A 21,907-nucleotide genomic window follows, 5' to 3' on the forward strand; every position below is an offset into this window, starting at 1 on the left:
AAAGGTTTTTACAGCAAATCTGCAGCTTGTTGGCAGGAACCTTCTATTGATAATGAAGTAGTGCAGACCCAGGTCCAGAAATCAGATGTTCTCTGGGAGACCTCAGGTGAGGGGCATCGAAACTGTGGTTCGTGCGTTATTGGCGTCCAGTGAAGGGGTTCATTTTCCTGAGAAATTCTGAGGGCTTTGTCCCATCCCAGTTAATTACTGGCTAAGCTGAAAGCTGGCTCATCAAATTTCACCACTTTTCAGTTAAAGTAAGTAGAAACGGAGCAGGCTTATCAGCAAGTCGCGGGATGCATTTCAGTGAGTGGTGTCCCAGCTCACTTCTTGCTCTGCCGTTTTTATCTCGGGATTCCCACTCTGTTTCACTCTTTGTTTTTTTCACACTTTACTGGGAGAAACTTAATACCATCCTTCTCCTTTTTTCCCACTGAAGGAAAAAAACATATTGTGTGGCTTGTTGAAAGCCAATCACTGTCTGCCTGTCACGGCAGGCATGTTGGTATTCCTTGCCCCTTGCCAACTCCATTAGTGAATCTGGAGGAAAACTATAGGTTTCGTTCGTCACAGGTCTTTTGAGATAAAATCAAAGCTAATTTTACCAGCATGTGTTCTTGGAGGCTGGTGTGAGATCAGTGGTGTTCTGTCACTGCAGGTAATTTGATGTTCCACGCAATCTGCCAAATGTTCTTACGCCATAAAGAGTTTTTTCTTAACTAATGTTCATAAACGCTCATTCTGCATGTTCAGTAACTGAATTTGGTAGCTCTTGTGTTATAGACTATTTGAGGTTTCCATAGTGACGGGTATAATTTGCTCCTGGTCATCTCTGTAATTATCTGTTACGAATCCCTTAATCAGTGACCTTGTACACAAACCTCCCTGGTCAGTTTCACAGGGCATGGCTACTAATAGCCAGACAGCCCAGGAAGACATTTAATAAGCAGGTAGGAGAAAGTCAAGAGCCTCTGCTGGTTATTTTCTTTGGGAAATAAGAGGAGTCATGCCTCCAGACCTCGGTGTGGGGATGTGCTGAGTGGTGCCAGGCTGCTGCGGGACTCTGTGGCATCCAGACCTCAGTGCGGCTCCTTCCCGATCCATCTCCTCCTGAGGGGTGCTGGTGGATTCCAGCTTCTGCCCTCTGCCTTGCGCTCCTCTGGAGAAAGGGAGAGAGGAGCTAAGTCTCTGTGATAGTCCTTTACCTTTTGCTTTTACTCCTCTCTCGTTCTCATTTTTGACCCATTTGCATTTTTTTTTTTTACAAAGAAAGCGATGAGATGAGGATGTACAGCCCGTTTGTGGGACGGGTTGGACCCATGGGTATCGTTGTTTCCGTCACTCGGTGCACGTCAAGTCACTGCCACCTCCTCATTCTAGACTGCATTTCAGGCAGGTCTCATCACCGTTGGTCCTTGTCATCCACCAAAACAGTCCCATTTCTCAGATGTTAAGAAGTTCGCTTTCATACCCCCTCACCCCCGGCCTCCCCACTCTCTGTGGTACTGCGGGGGTCTGCTGCCCTACCAGGCTCCCCTTGGGCACGGGTGCTGCTTCTGTGGCCCGTGGTGGGGGGGGGCAGCAGGAAGGGAAAGAGCCGGCACTGGTCCCTCACGGGTGCTTTGCGCCCTCTGCTCACAGCCAGGTCCGTGAGCCCTTGGGTGCAGGAGGCACCTGTCCCTCCCTGGGGTTCATCTGTGCACATCCAGGGGCGCGGCTCTTCAGCTCCTGCTCTGGGAGCCCGCACCGTTTTCAGTCCCAGCCCTGGTGGGCGGCCCTCACGGACAGGCTCCTCCCAGGCCTCGGGCAGCCGAGCCCTGCAGCGTCTGCCCTCCTCGGAACTTCGAGTCCAGCCCCTGAGCCTGGACCGGTGGTTGCAGGTTGGCCTCTGTGGACCCTCTCTGTTGCCTCTGACCTGGCAGCTCCAGCCACCCCCACCCCCAATCTTTCAAGGCAGCAAACAGGCATCATGTTTGGTTCCTGAACTTCCCCGGATCCAGGGACCCCCTCCCTGCACTCTGAGCAGCCCCAGGCCTGTAGTCCCACAGCTCCACGTGCACTGGCCCCCAGCCCAGCCCAGTGGGTGCCTCTCTGGTCTGGAGGCAGACAGCCAGGCACCATGTCGGGGGCACAATGAGGTCCACATGGGCTGTGGAGGCCCTTCATTTCCTGTTGACCTCTAGTCTTCACTGTGATGTGCTGGGGGAGGCAAGTGGGGTTTCCTCTGCACCAAGGTCTGCAGGGGGACCAGAGGGTGGGGTCCTCTTCTCTTGTCTCTGTGTGAGGACAGGATGGTCCTGTCCTGCTGTGCTGGAGCTGAGAAGAACAAGTCACTGCATCTTTGCAGGAGCCTGTTCTCCCTGTTTTCGGGGCAGGACGAGGAGGTGCAGGAGGCTGAGTGCATGGTGTAGCGGTCAGGTGGTGAACGGTGGTGTGGAGACGGGAGCCTGGGTGCGATCACCTCTCCCTGTCACTCCTCCGGGGTCCTGTGTCCCCCTCATCCTTCGACCCCCACCCCTACCCTGGCTCAGGCCCACAGTCAAGTCCTGTGACTCTCGTGCAGGACCTCACTCCTGCACTCACTGATAAGGGATTCGTGGGTGAGACCATCCGGATGGAGGAGCCTGGCCTATCTGCAGGGCCCAGGGGTTCAGGTGACCTCAGCGTGGCTGACCTGGGAGTGGGGCAGAGGTAGCCTGGGATGGTGACTTCGCAGTGGAGAAGTCTGGGGTTCACTCAGCAGGCAGGGGGCACCATGGAGCGGTTTGCACCAGGGGATGGTTGGATGGAGTTGTCCTAAGGAAGAGTCACCTCAGCTGTGGAGACGGGACTCAGGAAGGGTGGGCAGGAGAAGGAGGAGACTGCTTAGCATCTGCGGTAAGAGGGATGACTGTAGTCTGACCACGAGGGGATAGCGGCCCCAGGAAGGATTGGGCAGGAGACAGACAGAGAACAGCGCGGGTGGAACTCGGTGCAGCCTTTGGACGAGGAAGAGGAGGAGGGATAGAAGAAGGAGGAGCGAGGAGAAGGAGGAGGAAGGGGAGCGGGGGGAGGAGACGACAGCGCAGTGGAAAATAGGGAGGCGCTGGCTGAAGTGGAGAGGCGCAGAGGCAGTGCTGCATGAAGGAGCTCTCTGTCGGGCTTGAAACGGTTTAGAAACCAGCAGACTTGAAGTCTCTGGAGACCGGGGGGTGGGGGGTGGGGGTAGTGGTGGCCGGGCATGGATGTGGACTCTGGAGTGAGGAAGCTAGGAGGACACTGGCATCTTACTTGGGGGGTAGTCCTAGGGGAAGCACACTCCTTGCTTCCTTGGGGCTGTGCTGGACTGGCCATGCCTCCCCCATGGGGGACGGAGGTCAGCCAGAACTCCAGGAGCTGCCTGCCAGGAAGCGGGAAACTCAGGTGACATTGCAACTTGGGCAGAGCAGACCGTGGGGTCTGACGGTGGGGAGGCTGTTGTTCTGGCAGCTGGATCCCTATATCCCAGTCTGCCACACCCTCCCTGGGACCCTCTGGCCCTTGATTTGGATGCGAGCCTAGGGCACTGCAGCCTCGTGGGCATGTCTGCCTGCCACCTTATCTGTTTGGCAGCCTTGTCTGTCATCCTGGGATGGCGATATTTGGCAGAAACTGAGTATGGCCTTCAAGCTTGAGAAGCCTCTCTACTGCTGCAGAAACACAGCAACTCTCTGATCACCAAGTTTTTGAGGCAAAGAAAAAGTAGACTCGTCATCCCAAGAAGGTGCTGAATCGTGCCTGGGAGATTTCAAGAGTTGCTTTAGGCAAATTCAGTGAGCGCCTGGTTGCACAAGGCCAGTTAGCTTCGGTGAAGGTCTGACTTGTCTCTGGAAGCATAATTACACTTCCACCTGAGGAACAGCCTGTGATGTCCACACCGGCAACTCCAAAGAGGCGGTGGGCGCGCTTTGTCAGAAAGGAGCAAGGAGCTGCTCCTCGCTGAAGACACAGCTCTGCGCTTCCTCCCTGACAGCACGTCCTTTGAAGGTGGTGGTTGTTTTTTTTCCTGGATTAGGATTAGAAGGTCTGAGCTTTTGACCAAGTGAGCTAAGGTGAATTGTGGTTTTGTTCCTGGCGAGGCACGCAGTGGGAATATCTCAGCCGGCGGGTGCAACACTGCAGGCTTGTTCGGTAGGAAGCCCTGCATCGGGTGGCATCTTTATTAAGTCACAGGCTGGTCAGGTCAGAAGCCTGTGTGTGTTTTCACAGTTCTGCTTCCCCTCCAAGCTCCCATCCAGGGAAATTCCAGGGACAGGCTTGCCTTGAGAAGCTGGGCCTGCTCTTTGTAAAGGGGCAAAGCAAGGTGTCCAGGCGAGTGCAGCACAGCTTGGGATGTGTGCAAATATCGCCAGGTGGTTTGGGAACCAGTAAGTTTTCGCCTCTGATCTGTTTCCTTTCATTTGATAAGAATATTCAAACTGCAGTGAATTAGTGCAGCCTATGTTTTGGTAGGAGAGATCCTTTTTCCATAAACGTTCAGAATGCAGTAACTCTTTATCTGATCCTTGGAGCAGGAACTGCTCTGCTCAGCTTCATCCAGGAGCCTTTGCTGGCAGCTAAGTGATCCACACCCATGGGCTCTTACTTAACTTACTGGAAGCTGGGTAATAGCTGTGGGACTCGGCTCTCAAATGTTCCGCTTTGAATATGAACTTGATGTGTGCTGAGATAGCACCATTCCCATGCACACGGCCCACAGGGTGAGTTTGCTGTGTGTTATGGATAGCTTTTGCTATTGTGTCTTGGAGAACCCCATCAAGAAAGCTAATCAATTTCATGTTCAATTACTGAAAGCTCCTTCAAACCCCAGGTCACAGAGGTCAAAGTCTATTGTGAGCAGGGTTTCTTGGTTGGTTTTGAATGTATCTGCTGCACAAATGAGCTTTCACTGGGTATCTGCAGGAGTTAGCTTCTCCTCTGCCTTCATGGAGACAGGAGGCTTGCTTTTGTTTTTGTTTTTGCCCCAAAGAATGACAGTAAAAGCGATATAACCACTATGGACACTGAGTGTCCTGTAGGGAGCTTCATGAGTCATCTCCTTTAATCCTCATGGGAACCCCGTAATAAACACGGAAAGCATTCTGCATTTGGCTCCTTGGAAACTGAGGCTGACAAGTATAGTACTTTCCCAGACCAAGTTGTCTGCTGGGGGACGCACAGCTATCGATATCGTTACCAGATTTGAATTCACCTCTTTCTGACTCCAGAGAGAACCACTGAGGCTGGAGCTGCTCTGCAGCTGTGAAAGGCTGTTCTGGGGCAGAATTCCAGAGGACGGTGTCTCTCCGGGGCCCTGAAAAGCAGCGTTTTTATGAGAAGCCCCTTTCCCTCTGTTGCTTGGGATGTGGGTGTTCCTCTCGTTATATTGTCTTTCTCCTTCAAGCTGCAGCTTGAAGATGCCTCTTAATTTGAGAGGGTATAGTTATAGGGATCCTCTGTGGAATGTTTCTCTTGTCCTGAGTTTTGTTTGCAAAGGCAAAGATGATAGAAGATGGAGTAGGAAATGGCACCCCACCCTAATATTCTTGCCTGGAAAACTCCATGGGCAGAGAAAATTCCATGGACAGACTCCCCATGAATCCACGGGGCCTCAAAAAGTCGGACATGACTGAGCGACTGAACACACGGGCACACACACGCACACGTACACACGCACACACACACGCACACACACGCACACGTACACACGCACACACGCACGCACACACACACGTGCACACACACATGTGCACATGCGCGCGCATGCACACACACACGCACACGCACGCACGCACGTGTGCACACACACACGCAGAGGGAAGCATCAGAGGGGCTGTCCTCATTCCTCTTTTATTAAAAGGGATCCTTGTCCCAGAAGACACAGGGCCCTTATCACGGGAGGCTCACAGGGATCAGAGAGAAGGCATCACAGGGATTCTACCTGGGGTCTCTGTCACTCACAGCAGTTTGCAGAAATTGTGTGCACGTACATGAAAGTGTCTCAGTGCAGCTTTGCTCTCATCAGATGCTCAAAGGAATTCTGTCCTGATTCTAAAGATGCTGAGAGCCCAGCAGACTGACCCGGGGCCTCCTGCCGTCAGCCTGGACAAGTCCCCTCCCGTCCCCGGGACCCTGCCTCTCCCTCTGTTCCATGGGAACGTTGAACATATTTGTGATTCATGTACTCAGCACTGATGAACATCCTTGGGGCTCTGACCATGTTAGACAAGGCTTGTCTGGACCCCATGTCACAGCAGACTGTGCCAGAAACCTTCACCAGAGGAGGCTCTTGACTCATGCCCTCATTGCTGCTGCCCTGGCAGGGTGCCCACCCTCCCGCAGAAGGCACAGAGCCTGGACAGTTCAGCACTGGCTACCGAATACCTGGGGTTCTTTGTTTCCAGGAGACAGCTAGGGACAGGGGCAGAGGCACATGGTGGCTCAGGAGGGCCTCCCAGCAGTGGGATCCCAAGAGAATCCCTCGCCTGTCCGTGCCTCAGTCTTCCTGTCTGTACAGTGGGGAGGGTAACCCTGCATGTGCCCTTGTTGTGAGAACTGAATGCATGCAGAGTGCTTGGGACCCAGTAGGCTTATACATTTTCAGAAACTCAGAGCTAAAAGTCCAGTGACTGCTGGGCTCAGAGCCGTGGGATTGTTACAGGCGGGTGGGGGGCTCCCTAGCCTCTGGCACCATCCAGTCTACACCCGGTGGTGCCCTGCTGCCCTCTGGGTTTCTGAACGGTCACCTTCTTCTAGATGCCCACACAGCTGGGCAGAAGTATGGCAGCTGAATCCTAGCAAAGGGAGCTGACTCACTTACACAGCACTTAGGTGCTGAGTTACTGTCCCTGCTGGGATCGAGAGAGTCTTGGTCCCTGACCTCAAGGAGTTAAAGTGCAGAGTTCTGGCTGGTCCTACACACTGTGGTTCAAACCCTCCAAGTGTAGACTGGGAGAAGTGCTGTGAGATAAACTGGCCTGATGCCCTGCTGGAGAACATTCCATGGGGCCACAGCAGGGATTGGGGGAAAGGCCTTTCGTAGGAGCTCACCTTCCAGGCTGAGTCATGGAGGGTGGGAGGGTGTCTGGGGGAGAGGGAACAGCGTTTCCAGCAGGGAACAGCATGTGCAAAGCCCTTGATGTGGGAGAGCTTGCCAATTCAGGGTAGCAAAGGAGGGCATGTGGAGGAGCATGCAGGGGGATGGCGGGGCCCCCCAGTAAGTGCAAAGAGAAGTTCTGGGGACAGGTAAGCAGGGACATGGAACCTACCATGACTTGTGATTACATGGTAGAGTGCTGAGTCTAGCAAAGGAGAAGGGGTGAGGTGGGAAGGGCCTTGGGAGTCAGATGGAGAGGGGTTTTGTCTAATTGGGATTCCATCCAGACCTCCCCGAACCTTCCAGAACAGCTCTCTCTGTGTCCCAGCAAGAAGGTGGGCCTTGTTAGCAGGGGTGTCTCTATTCCTGCCCCTGGTGGGGGTGGGAGGAGAGAACCGATGTATTTCTCTGCCCTGTCGCTCCAGGTATGGAAGCCTGCTGTGAAGACCATCATTTCCTACCCTGGTTGCCTTCCTGGTATTTTCTCCCCTCATTTCTAACAGTCCAAGTAGCTTATTTTCAGAGTCGTCTTTGGGGTCTGATGTCTGCATTCCACTTTCTCCTGGAATTTCCTGGTCCCTGAACGGGTAAACAGAAGGATGCTGTTGGTACTAGCAGAAAGCCCTCTTCTTACTGATGCCCAGAACTTGCCTGGGCTCCGCACACTCAGGCACTTGATATGTTTAAACTTTTCAATGGATTTCCTGAGAAAACTATAGAATGTATTTTGCAGAAGGGAACCCCATCCACTACTGAAATACATTTGCAAAAGAGAGCTGGGCAACTGCTTTAGTCATGCCCGCCCTCTTCAAGGCTCTTTCCTGGGCATGACCCAGTCCCTTCTCTGAAATCCGAATCTCAAGGTGGACTCCTGAGTAGGGTCAGATGAAGAAAGCAGCAGGGCCAGGGACACCCCAGGGATACAGGCAGACACTGTGGAAAGAACGTGGGGTGCAGAGGGGCCTGGCTTTGGACCAGGCTGCCTGCCCTGAGCCTTCACTCTGAATCACAGTTCTCACTCTCATTCTGTGGCTGACGACACTTGGTTGAAACCGCCAACATTCCATTTAGGTGTGAACAGTTAAACCTGTGTGTTTCAGTATCTTAGTGTCCACATGAAGCTTTTGACTTTGAGAGGACGACCATCCTTTACATCAAAACCATCTTCATTATTGCTTTTATTTATTTAAAATTTTTGTTGGAGTATGGTCGATTCAAAATGCTGTGTTAATTTCAAGTGGGCAGCAAGATGAATCAGTTATACATATATGTGTGAAAGTGAAAGGGAAGTCCCTCAGTCGTGTCTGACTCTTTGCGACCCCATGGACTGTAGCCCTCCAGGCTCCTCCGTCCATGGGATTCTTCAGGCAAGATTACTGGAGTGGGGTGCCATTGCCTTCTCCAGGGGATCTTCCCGACCCAGGGTTTGAGCCGGGGCCTCCTGCACTGCAGGCAGATGCTGTACCGTCTGAGCCACCATACCCACTCTTAAGTAGATTCTTTTCCCATGTAGGTCATTACAGAGTATTGAGTAGAGTTCCCAGTGCTATACAGTAGGTCCTTATTAGTTACCTGTTTTTTCATATAGTAGTCTGTATCTGCTAATCCCAATCTCCAATTTACGTCTCCCTCCTCATTCCCTCTGGTAAGCAAAAGTTTGTTTTCTGTATCTGTGAATCTATTTCTGAGATAAGTTCATTTATATCCTTTTTTTAAAGTCCACACATAAGCGATATCCTATATTTGTCTTTTTCTGTCTGACTTATTGCTTTTAATTTTAGTGCAAATAACCACAAGCCATTAGTTTGATGGACTGATTTCATAGTGTATCCAAACATGAAACTAAAAAGCAGTTAAATGAAATAGTCCTCATTGCCTGTTTAACAATGCACAGCTAATCAAGGGCTTCCCAGAGTCAGGCACGACTGAAGTGACGTAGCAGCAGCAGCAGGGGGCAATTTGGAGGCACTTGACTTGGTTTGACCTCCTTTTGGAGGCGCTTGACTTGGTTCCCTTTTGTCCTAAGGGAACCTAAGGACCCAGAGCCCTTACTGGGTCCCTTTTGTCCTGACAGAGTCCCTTTTGTCTTAAGAGAACCCAGAGGTTCCTAAGGGAACCTAAGGACCCAGAGTCCTTACCGAGTGGGTCCTGGGCTACAGGTACAGAACCTGAGTCTTGGCCATCACAACTGCACGCCCACCCCCATACCCCCACACACCTCTGCCCTCGTGTCCTCACCTTTACCTCCACCAGCCCAGCTCACAGATACCTGGGCACAAAAGGAAATACAACATCCACCCCCAGACCCTACTGGAGGCTGCTGGGGGTGGGACGCCCCCCACTTTAGGGTGGGATGTGGAGGAGGGGGAGCGCCACAGCTGCCTTTGAGTGCGTCTTCTCAGGACTGTCTGCACACCTGTCTGCATGCCTTTAGCGTGTTTCCCTCAGACAAGCCGGCACCCCTGCCCTCACCTCAGCCCGGCTGCTGACGCCCAGCGTGCAGAATCCTTGCCCATGTGGAGCTGTTCTAACAGCAGCTGACTTCCCTTTAGGCCTGCTCACATGGGTCTTCCTGCCCCTTATTCTTTCCAGCCCCTGTTCCTCTCTCGTTGTTTCTCGTGACAGTGGAGTTTCTCCTTTGGAGCTGATGGTCAGCTGCCTTAAATCTGCACTTGTTCGTGAACTTGCCTCTCAGAGCTGTGTATGCATGTGTGCGCATGTGTATGTGTGTGGTGTGATTGTGCAGGGGTGTGTGTGTGTGTGTGTGCAGGTATGCATGTGGGGTGTATGCATGGGTGCGTGCACAGGTGTGCATGTATTTGTGTGCATGTGTAAGTCACCTTGTGGGCAGAGTCTGTTTTGTTCCTCATCGTTCATAGGAATTTCCCGAAGTCCTCCTGCTCCATACGCCCCAGGCCCTCTGTACCCCCGCCTATACTTATCCCCACGCCTTACCACATGCCAGATTCCTGAAGTGGTCCTACGTCCCAAGCCCTCCTTACCTTGGTGCCCTCAAAATTAACCTCCTTGCTGGGGACAGCCTTATGCCCACTTGTTCTTGCCACCTTTGTCTGATTTTTCTTACCACCACTCACAAATCATTTCCAGAATCTTGGTGAACTCTGTCTAAATGGAGAGACCTGTGTAATCCTTGTAGAGCACATCTTACCTTCCTTGCCCGTGTGGTTCTACCGTCCTTTCTGTGTCTCGTGAACTGCTGTCCACCCTCGGGGACCACGAGCTTGTGGAGGGTGGCTTCTAGCTGCAATTGTCAATCTTCTGATGGCCCTGGGATGTGATGGGGCCCCTAACTATTTATCAGTGGATGACTGTCTTCCCAGACACACGTGGCGTTGCTCATACTGCTGCTAAGTCACTTCAGTCGTGTCCAACTCTCTGAGACCCCATAGACGGCAGCTCACCAGGCTCCCCCATCCCTGGGATTCTCCAGGCAAGAACACTGGAGTGGGTTGCCATTTCCTTCTCCAGTGCATGAAAGTGAAAAGTGAAAGGGAAGTTGCTCAGTCATGTCTGACTCTTAGAGACCCCATGGACTGCAGCCTACCAGGCTCCTCCATCCATGGGATTTTCCAGGCAAGAGTACTGGAGTGGGGTGCCATTGCCTTCTCCGGCATTGCTCACAGGAGAAGTTAAATCTAAGTGTGCAAAATGATGTTTGATGATGTCATTATTAAAACCCTGCTCTTCTGCCCCCTTTCTCTGGTGCTTCCTTGAAACTGTGCTCCCCAGATCTCTGAATCCTTCACTGCAGCCAAGGCCCACTGGGAGGTGACTCAACGCAGCATCAGGTTTAGGAGGCTGGGTGGGCCTTCGGAGCACCCCCGGGCTCCTGGGCTGCTTCTCATGGGGAGCGCCTGGCAGCCTCCAGCTGCTCCTTCCCTTGGGGTGAGCAGAGGCCTCCTCCAGCTGCTGGCAGGAGGAGCCAGGTGACACTGGAAATGACCTGACCCAAGAACCAGGGCAGCTTGTGTCCAGCTTTCTGCCTCTTGCAGCAGGAAGCAAACATCATGCTTGGAAAGACTCTTGAGAGGGATGGGCGACTCCCTTCTGCCTGCAGCATCCACAGGTCTGTTTAGCCCGAGCTGGCTTCACCGGTGGGCCAGGCCCAGGAAGAGTGGGTGTGCCTCGTTGCTCTTTGGAATCCCTTTCAGGCAATGCTGTTCGCCCTGCTTCCTGCCCAGGCTGCCGCCAGGGTGCACAGGCAGGGATCCTGCAGGCTTGTCATTCAGCCAAGCTGGCGTCAGCATCACTGTCCGTGGATAGTGACACAGAGCAGAGCACCTTGGACTCTGCTCAGGGAGTGGAGAGGCATGTGGGCTTTCTCTTCTGAGGCTGCGGCCCTGCTGCCCGGCTCCTCCATCCTGGCTGGGCGCCGGCTGGGGCCCGTGGAGTTAGGTTTTAACTCAGCTGCCTGGACTGGGTCCTGGGATTTGCACTCAGAGTCCAGACAGTGTTAAACACACAGCCCACACCATCTAGGATCATCTGGCTTTAGGGGGAGCATCTGTGCCTCCTGCTTCAAGTTGAAGGGCTCTGAGTATAAAAACCAGCTAACAGCAACCCCACTGATGTGGGAACTCACAGGCCTGGTCCTGACATTTAGGCAATGACTGTGTGATTTTAAGATATAACTGCTTGGAACTCTGATTGATGACATTTGAGATGCCAGAATTTTTTTTTTTTTTTTTTCTCATTTACTAAGTCCTTCCTGCCCGGGCACTCCCAGCTGCTCGTCTAGGAGGGAGAGCACTGGGAAGGTAAGTTTCTTGCTCAGTGACTCAGGCCCTGAAGAGCCCCCCAGGGGGCACCCAGAAGGGGCCAGGCCCTGAGTCCCGGCTCCAGGAGGGTCCTCAGACTGGGGCAAAAGCTCAGCCCTCTGATTGCCATCTGCTTCTAGACTCAGGTGGCCCCAGCTGCCCAGCAACTGCGCAGACTCTACAGGGAGGAACCAGCTATGGGACCTGACCTTGGCTTCCCTGGACCAAGCGAAGGTCACTCAGGCCTGTGGGAAGAACAGGGGCCCCTGCTGGGTAGAGAAGGCTGTTGGTGCTGTGTTATGGGGAGATGCTGCTTATGATCAGAGGAGCCTAGGGGGGTCCGTGTGCCTGGGCATCTCCTGCTATTGAACTGGCCCATGGTTGCCCCCTTGAACACACAGGCCGGAGGCATTGTGCTGCTTCTGGGATGGAGGGGGTTCAAGGCGGAGGCCACGGAGAGGTCTCATCGCTCTAGCTCCTTTTCAGCCCCTTGCTCCCGGCAGGGCCCTGCTGCCAGCAGGGCTCCCTCCCGTGGGTGGACCCAGCTTCTCTCCTTCCTTCTCTTCCTCTAAGGGGCCTGTGAGCCCCCACCGCATCAGGCCCTACATCATCTGCCTCGCCCTCCAGTGCGCTCAGCCAGAGAAGCCTCTCTTGGGCAGAGGGACACGAGAGGCAGAGACTGAGGGGTGCCCAAGAAAGAGAGTCTCGGCAGGAACACTCACAAAGATGCAGACTTCATTTTATGATGATGAGGTGTGGTCTTGTTAGGAGTAACGGTCATGGTTAAATTGTGGTACAGTCACATGACATGAAATTGGCCACGTGTGGCCGTGTGCAAGCATGCAGTTCAGGAATGTTAAGTGTGTTCACAGTGTTGTCCAACCATCTCCAGAACCTTTTTCATCTGGAACCATCTACCAAACTGGAACTCTATTAAACAAAACCTCTGTAAACCCGTTAAGTGAAACTGCCCATCTGCCCCCATCCCCTGGTAACCACCATTCTATTTTCTGTCTCTATGAACTTGACTGCCCTGTGTTGCTTCTATAAGTGGAATCATGCAATCTGTGTCCTTCTGACTGGTATATTTATTATTCACTTGGCATAACGTCCTCAAGATTCATTCACCTTTTAACATGTGTCAGAATTCACTTCCTTTCAAAGGCTGGATAATATTCCATAATGTGTATTTCCCACACTTTCATTTTCATTCATTTATTAATGAATTCACATTTCTTTCACTTATTCACTCATTTCTTGATAGACTCTTGAGTTGTTTTCACCTTTTGGCGATTGTGAATAATGTTGCTCTGAACATTGATATGCAAATAATCTCTTTAAGTCTTTATTTTTAATTATTTGGGGCATATTCCCAGAGCTGGGGTTGTTTGGTCATATGCTAGTTCCATTTTTGATTTCTTGAGGAATCTCCACACTGTTTTACACAGTGGCTTCACCCATTTACATTCCAGCCAACAGTGCATAGGGCTTTTAATTTCTCCACATCCTCACCATCACTTGCTTTCTGTTTTCTGCTTTTTGATACTAGCCATCTTAATCCTGACTACTGCTTAGTTTAATTTTATATGATGGTGGTAGTTTGGGTCTATGTTTTTCTGTGATTTGGTTTATTAGAACTGAAGTCCTACCATCCAGCTTTCAGTTTACCCACCTGGAAACTGAGGTGCAGGAAGCGGAGACTCCGCTGAGATAGCCCAGACCCAGATGGACACTCAGAACGACCTAAGAGGTGCTCTTTCCTGCTGCCTCCGGGTGCGGCCTCAGAGCTGGGTCACCGCTTTCCTCTGCCCGTGTGCCCTCTGCTTGTGCCTTTCTCATCTTGAGCTCAACCCCTCGAAAGTCTGTTTCTGGCCATCTCCGATGGCGAGTCCTCTGCTGGCCCACGTGGAGCCTTATGCTGGAGTCTGATTGCCGTGCAGTGTCCCCGCCCCAGAGCCCGCTGCCTCCTGACGGCCTCTCTGCCTGGCATCCTCTGCCACCCCACCTGGCCTCCACTTCAGCCCCCGTGCTGCGAACCTGGAGCTGGTACTGCCGCCTCCAGCCTTGCTTTTCCATCTTATGTGTGCCCAGATGCTGCCCCCCTCACCTGACTCCTCGCCTGTTCTCCCAAGTCCTCAGGGTCCCCGCTGGCTGCGGGATCATCTGGTTCCTTGGCAGTGTTCTCACCGGGAACTTCTTCCTGCAGCCTCCAGGCCCCTCCTCCAGACAAAACAGACATGAAACCACCCTCTGCTCCCTTCTGCTTTATCAGTTACCTTGCAAAAGTCATCTAGGCATTCCTCAAATGTCTGTGGGATACCTGTGCATTTAGAACCCATCTGAGCATGGTTTCCTCAGCCATAAAATGAGAACTGGAGATCTTATCCTTTAGAATATGAGGATCAGATGAGACAGAGTATATTTTTGTTGTATTTATTTTTTGTTGCTGTTGAAGCATAGTTGACTTAACAATATCATGCTCCTTTCAGGTATACAGCATAGTGATTCATGCGTGCAGGCACTGGAGAAGGAAATGGCAACCCACTCCAGAATTCTTGCCTGGAGAATCCCAGGGACAGAGCATCCTGGCGGGCTGCGGGCTATGGGGTCGCACAGGCAAAGGGGGACACCGCAGGCCGGTGCCCCTCAAAACTGTGTGTCTCTTCCCAGGAGGACTTGGTGAGGAGCTCTATGGCGATGATTCAAGGGCAAGGTTGCAGACGTGGAGTGTGTGCAGGGCGTGCACTCCTTTAATCTGGCTTCAGGTGGCCTTTTGATGAGTTTCTCTGGTTTCTTTAATCTGGCCTCAGCTGGTCCTTCCTGCGGTGGAGAATGCTAGCGTCTTCCATCTGTTGGGGAACTTAGTTTCATAAAGAGCTCAACGATACTGTCATGCGTATCCCCTGATGTAGAACCAGGACCTGCCCCAGCTGCACGTTGTTTCTCGACTGTTCCTCTGTGTCTCCTATCCCCTCCCTCCCTTCCTTCTCTGATTAGCAACAGTTTGAATCTGCCCTTTGAAAATCAGGAACGGTCATGGAGGCTGGGGTCTGTTCCCCACAAACGAGAAGCAAGGGACACAGAAAGGCTGCCTGTTGTCAGTTCCTCAAATCCACCCACACCCCAGGCATTGCTCTTGGTGTGAAACTTTCTCATGTTCACTGCTGAAAATCTGCAGATGTTATTTCTATGAAGTGAAAACAGACTCATGAAGTTGTGAACAAATTAATATATATTAACTATATATTTTTCTATCAGCTGCTTTACAAATTTGCAGGTAAAACCATATGCCATTTTCATGTTAAGACAAGAGCCTCTGTTCTCAAGAGATGTTGTGATTGTTAATATAAACCAGCTCTGAGAGGCTCAGGTTTGATTGGTTCGCGGTGAGAGGTAAACACACTTTAAACTTCCCAGCTGCTTCTGCAGGCAGGTAGAGACCCCTGAGCTCAGCCACGTGTGTCTGGAGGTCAGGAGCGCCTGGAGGATTCTCAGGAGACAGGGTTTTGAGCTGTGTCTTCAAAGGAACAAAACCACCAACCAGTCAGATGGTGAGGCAGGGCAAGCAGAGATGTCCGTACTTCCAGGATCGGAGATCTGAGACCCATCACCAACCGAGTGGGCGAGAGCAGAGAGGGATCAGGACTGAGGGTGCGTGTGTAACTGAATCCAAGCTCGCTCTGCTCACTACATGACAGACCGATGAATCTGAGAGTCCAGGAAGAGACTTTATTTGGAAAGCCAGATACCCGTGAAGATGGTAGGCTAGTGCCTCAAAATAACCATATTCTTGGGGTCTGGATGCCAGGTTCTTTATAGAGAGAGAAAGAAGCAATGAGGAACTAAAGTCAAAAGGCAGAATAGAGAGGGAGAGGCAGTGGGGAAGTAAAATGAAAGGGTCTTCAGTCTTGCACAACATCTCCAAGAGAATGGCCAGCCTTTGGAAGGAGTCTGTTAATCTCGCCTATTAACAGGTAGGCAGGGACAAACCTTCTCTCCAGGAGTTGAACAACGGCACTTTAGTTCACAGTCAAGCAGAGGGGCAGGGTCCTCCAGGCAAGCCATTGAGTATGATTATAATAATAAAAGCAATGAAAAGCGAGTCAAAGAAGCAGTTTCCAACATGAAATCAGAATTGGCTTTCTCCCTGCCACACTTGGAGAGCCCTGATTTTCAAGCTGTGGTTTGGATGTCCTGACAGCTCAAGGGGACAGGTCTGTGATAGCCTGAAGTCTATGGGTCCAGATGCACACACTCAGCTAGGCTTTGTTCGAAGGTTTTCAGGGCCCAATCAGATCTTTGATTTTTGCTTTTTTTCGAAAATAGTCAGAAATTCATTTTGTTCACCTGAAACATTCTAGTGTTCTCAGTGTTGGCCAGCTTGCATGTGTACACATGTGCACTCACACACATGCACACCACAGCAGGCTGGATCCGCAGAATCCAGCACAGAAGGCTATCTAGGCATCTGTGCAGCCATGGAGGGCAGCTTTGTCATCGTGCAGTCAGAGGTGCTGTGTGCAGAGCAAGGCAGGAAAGATGAAGGTCCCCATGGTCGCACTCAGTGCATGTTTGTGGAATGAAGGATGGGATGGCAGGAGATTGGGGTGAAAGAAGAGGCTGCATTTGTGCAGACCTTGGTGATGAAGACTTGGTTGGGGGGTGGCAAGAGAAGAAATTGGGGATGGAAAGGCTGACTCAGGGTAGTGGGGACATCATTTATTTGGGGAAACCTGGAGCAGTGGACATTGCTTCTGTCTCTTTTGCCCCCATCTCAGTGCTGGGTGAATGAACAAATGGCTCTTTTTCGGCAGAATTCTTTCAAGGAGTTCAAGACAGCCTTCTCTCTCTCTCTCTCTCTCTTTTTTTTTTTAAATTGAAATATAGTTGTGTTAGTTTCAGGTGTGAAAAGTGATTCAGTTATACATATATATATATATATTATTTTTCCTTACTGTTGTTGTTCAGTAGCTCAGTTGTGTCCAACTCTTTGTGACCCCATGGATTGCAGCCTGCCAGGCTTCCCTGTCCCTCACCATCTCCTGGAGTTTGCTCAAACTCATGTCCATTGAGTCAATGATACCATCCAAGCATCTCATCCTCTGTTGCTCCCTTCTCCTTCTGCACTCAATCTTTCCAAGCATCAGGGTCTTTTCCAGTGAGTTGGCTCTTTGCATCAGGTGGCCAAAGTACTGGAGCTTCAGCTTCAGCATCAGTCTTTTCAATGAATATTCAGGGTTGATTTCCTTTAGGACTGATTGAGTTGATCTCCTTGCTTATTACAAAACATTCAGTAGAGTTCCCTGTGCTATACAGTATATCCTTGCTGTTTATTTATTTTATATAGCCTATCTGTCTGCCTTGACTTTTCCATCTGTAAAATGGCCCAATATCTGGTCTTCCTGATAGTGGTTGAAGAATGCACTGGTTAAATTTTCAGGCTCTGAAACCAAATTGTCTATAATCTGAGAAAGATGTGCCTGTATTTCATACCTATAAAACAGGAATGGCAGTCCCTCCCTGGAGTGTTATTGTGAGGAATAAATGAATTAACTATACAGTCCTTAGGCCAGAGCAATATACGTTTGCTACTTTATTTCTGTAAGTTTAAAGGGAAAAAATGCAATACATTAGAATAAAGCGTAAAAATATGATGTAGGTCTGAAGTTTTTTCATAAGAAAAAAGAATTAATTTATATTTACTTGTCAGGTTAGAGAATGAGACCCAAGTGCCACTCCTAAGGTTTGTGTTAGCCAGTGGCATGAAAGGTGATGGTTTGAGGCCTCATCTGAACCCTACTTGCTGTTTTCCCCCATTTTGAGATTACCTATTTCATTTTACAAGTAATACATAGAGAAGTGATACTATAGAAAATATTAGGAAATGCATAGAAGTGAAAATAGCAAAACAAATGTCATGGTACCCATCACCTATATGTCGCTGTTGCTAAATCTTTGCTTTGTCTTTCTAGACTGTTTTATGATCTATTGCTATGTTTATTTCTTTTATAAACAGCATTTCTCAAAAGAGTATTCTGAAGAAGTTTGTTTTCCTAAAATGTCTGTATTTAACATTTTAGAACATCAACTTATATGTTTAAAGTATATTTATTCTTTTACTTCTCCAGTTTTCCCAGCACCATTTATTGAAGAGACTGTCTTTTCTTCATTGTTTATTCTTGCCTTTTTTGTTGTAGATTAACTGACCGTAGGTATGTGGGTTCATTTCTGGGCTTTCTGCCCTGTACCTTTGATATATAATTCTGTTTTTATGCCAGTGCCATACTGTTTTGTTTATTGTAGCTTTGCAGTTTAGCCTAACGTCAGGAAGCCTGATTCCTCAAGCTCTTGTTTATCTTTCTCAAAAGTGCTTTGGCTATTCATGGTCTTTTGCATCCCCATACAAATTTTAAAATTTATTGTTCTAGTTCTGTGGAAAATGCCATTAGCAATTTGATTAGAATTGCATTAAATATGTAGATAACCTGCATTGAATATGTAGATAGTATAGTCATTTTGACAGTATGCTTTTTAACTGGAGGATAATTGCTTTGTGAGCTTCCCCAGGGCTCAGCAGTAAAGAATCTGCTTGCAACACAGGAGACATGGGTTCAATCCCTGGATGAGGAAGATCTCCTGAAGGAGGGTCTGGCAACCCACTTCAGTATTCTTGCTGGGAAAATCTCATGGACAAAGGAGCCTGGCAGGCTACAGTCCATGGGGTTACAAAGAGTTGGACGTGACTTAAGTGTCTGAGGATACACACGCACAATTGCTTTACAATGTTCTGTTGGTTTCTGCCGCACAATGTCAATCAGTCACAACTATATGGATATAGATATAGATATGTGTCCTCCCTCTTGCGCCTCCCTCCTACCTCTGCCCCATCCCACCCCCTAGGTTGTCACAGAACCCCAGGATGGGCTCTCTGTGTTATATAACCATCTTAATAACCTAAGATGAAAAAAGAACATACATACGTATGACTGAAACACTTTGCTGTACCTGAAGCACATCATAAATCAGCTACAGCCCAATGTAAGATAAAATTAAAAGTAAAGTATTTTTAACCAATACCAGTATAACATTGTTTGTATACTGTCATTTATTGAAATTCCCTCTTTTGGACCTGTGGTTAGAATATCTCATATTTTTTTTGCCATTGTGAATTGTACTGAGCATCTTTGAACCTCCCACAATGCATTCTTGTGGGAATGTTTCTTTAGGATAAATGTCTAGACATGGAATTCTGATGTCTGGTGCTTTGAGACAGAATGCCCCAGCATACTGCTGTGCAGAAGTTAATCACTGAGGGCTCACAGGCCTCTTCATGGCTCCTCCATTTGGAGTCTGGAGGAGGACAGATGGGAGGAGAGCGAGGTAGGTGGGACAAGGCCCTGGAAGCCAGACACACCTCCTCCCCAGGCCTCCAGGGAAGCTTGGATCTAACTGACACTCAGTATTCTCAGTTGCAAAATGTTTTGAATGAAGTGAGCTTCCGGAGGGTATTGTTAGCATAGGTCCTGAGGCTGAGTAAATGCCAGCTCCTATACAATAGCCAGGGTCTATGTAAAATAAAACTTTTATATAAGGAAGGGCTTCCCTGGTGGCTCAAGATGGTAAAGAATCTGCCTACAATGCAGGAGGCCTGGATTTGATTCCTGAGTCAGGAAGATCTCCTATATAAGTAAGGCGCATATAAATAAATGTGTCCATGTATATACGTACATATACATATATACATACATGCATGCATGCATGCATGCATGCTAAGTTGCTTCAGACACGTCTGACTCTTTGCAACTCCATGGCCTATAGCTCATCAAGCTCCTCTGTCCATGAGATTCTTCAGGTAAGAATACCAGAGTGGGTTGCCATCCCCTCTTCCAGGGGATCTTCCTGACCCAGGGATCAAACCCATGTCTCTTATGTCTCCTGCATTGGCAGGTGAGTTCTTTACCACTAGCACCACCTAGGAAGACCCATATACATACACATATGTATATATTAAAAAGCAGAGACATTACTTTGTCAGCAAAGGTCCGTCTAGTCAAGGCTTTGGTTTTTCCAATTGTCATGTATGGATGTGAGAGTTGGACTATAAAGAAAGCTGAGCACTGAAGAATTGATGCTTTTGAACTGTGGTGTTGCAGAAGACTCTTGAGAGTCCCTTGGACTGCAAGGAGATCCAACCAGTCCATCCTAAAGGAGATCAGTCCTGGGTGTTCATTGGAAGGACTGATGTTGAAGCTGAAACTCCAATACTTTGGCCACCTGATGCAAAGAACTGACTCATTGGGAAAGACCCTGATGCTGGGAAAGATTGAGGGCAGGAGGAGAAAGGGACAGAGGATGAGATGGCTGGATGGCATCACTGACTCAATGGACATGAGTTTGAGTAAACTCTGGGAGTTGGTGATGGACAGGGAGGCCTGGCATGTTGTGGTCCATGGGGTCGCAAAGAGTCAGATACAACTGAGCAACTGAACAGAACTGAACTAATGTATATATTTTATATATAAGTATAAAGTACATATAAGTATAAATATAAAAGTATATATAAATATATATATAAGTATATACATATATATAAAATAAGACTTTGTGTAAGGTCAGTTGCCTTCCTTGAGTAATCTGGAGGAGACAAAAATTCCCAAGTATGTTCATCAGAGTGGGTGATTTACTGTCATGTTTAGGAATCTACAAGGTGAATTAAGAATTTAAAGCAGAGTCAGAAATAAGGTGAAGACTAAGGGGGAGCGGGTGGGTGTTAAAACATCATCGAAGCCCCTGCCTCAAAACTGCCACCTCTGTCCACAGTGCCCATGTCTGTGGGTGTCAGCCTGGTGGATTTTCTGGGTAATTTCGTACACCTTAATGTAGTCCCATCACATCCTCAGTATCCTGGACTCATAGATTCCAGATCTTCAGCTAGTCATGGATCTGGAGCTGGGTCAGTGATTTCAGCTAGAGCGACATAGACCAGCTGGGAAGCCCCCTTAATTAGCTGGAATCTGTGACCCACTCAATGGTTCAGAAAGGACTGGTCCAAACAGATTCTTCCACACCAACCCATCCCAAGAGGGGAATACACTTTAGGCTGTTTCTTTCCAGGAATACATACTTTCAAAATGAATTCTCCATAGGGAACAAACTGGTGTCTGCCAAGGGGGAGGAGAGAGGGGGAAGGATGGAGTGGGTGGTCGGCACTAGCAGATATGTAAGCTTTTATATATAGAATGGATAACTACTGTGTAACACAGGGAACTATATTCAACATCCTGTGATACACCACAATGGAAAAGAAGACGAAAACGAATGCATTAAATGTGTGACTGAGCCTCGCTTGGCTGGTGCAGCTGAAATTAACACAGCACTGTAAATCAACTCTACTTCAATTGAAAAAACGTGCTCTCCACTTTGCTTAGTTGTCCATTTTCTCTTAGTGTTGAAGAGTGCCAATATGTTGATTTTTTTAATTGAAGTATATTTGATTTATAATGTTTCTGGTGCCCAGCAAAGTGATTAAGTTATACATACACACATATATATTCTTTTTCAGATTATTTTGGTTTTAGGTTATTCCAAGATATTGAACACAGTTCCCTGTGCTATACAGTAGGTCCTTGTTGTAATATACTGATTTTTAAAAGTTCCTGTGACCCAGAAGGCCCTAAATATTTACAAGAATGAACAATGAGGAGAAAGAGTCCGTAGAAGCTGCTGGCTGTCAACAGCTTTGTTGACTTCAGGTTGAAAGCTGCCACCTCTCTCATCCTTCCTCTTGTCGCCTTTCCAGGAGGAAGATGAAGGCTCGCGCTCCTCCGCCTCCTGGGAAGCCTGCCACCCCCAACTTGCATAGCGGACAGAGATCTCCTCGCAGAGCATCCCCCGGGCCCCCACAGAACCAGCTCAGCAGAAAGCATTCACTGGACGACGGGGTGGTAGCCATGACCGTGGTGCTGCCCAGTGGGCTGGAGAAGAGAAGTGTGGTCAACGGGAGGTGAGGGCCCGGCCGGGGCCAGTGGGGGAGGGC

The 21,907-nt window shown here is 49.4% G+C and overlaps 1 protein-coding gene across 2 annotated transcripts in view; it reads left to right on the forward strand.

The window, feature by feature from the left end:
* The window catches only part of COBL (cordon-bleu WH2 repeat protein), a 237,432-nt gene that overhangs the window by 89,613 nt on the left and 125,912 nt on the right, over positions 1-21,907 (forward strand). For both annotated transcript variants that reach the window (XM_040260219.1, XM_040260220.1), the window contains exon 2: positions 21,671-21,874. In XM_040260219.1, the coding sequence (XP_040116153.1) occupies positions 21,671-21,874 (204 nt within the window). The remainder of the gene's footprint in view (positions 1-21,670; positions 21,875-21,907) is intronic.

The sequence above is a fragment of the Oryx dammah genome, unplaced genomic scaffold (genome assembly GCF_014754425.2).
Source record: "Oryx dammah isolate SB20612 unplaced genomic scaffold, SCBI_Odam_1.1 HiC_scaffold_18, whole genome shotgun sequence".
Taxonomy (NCBI): domain Eukaryota; kingdom Metazoa; phylum Chordata; class Mammalia; order Artiodactyla; family Bovidae; genus Oryx; species Oryx dammah.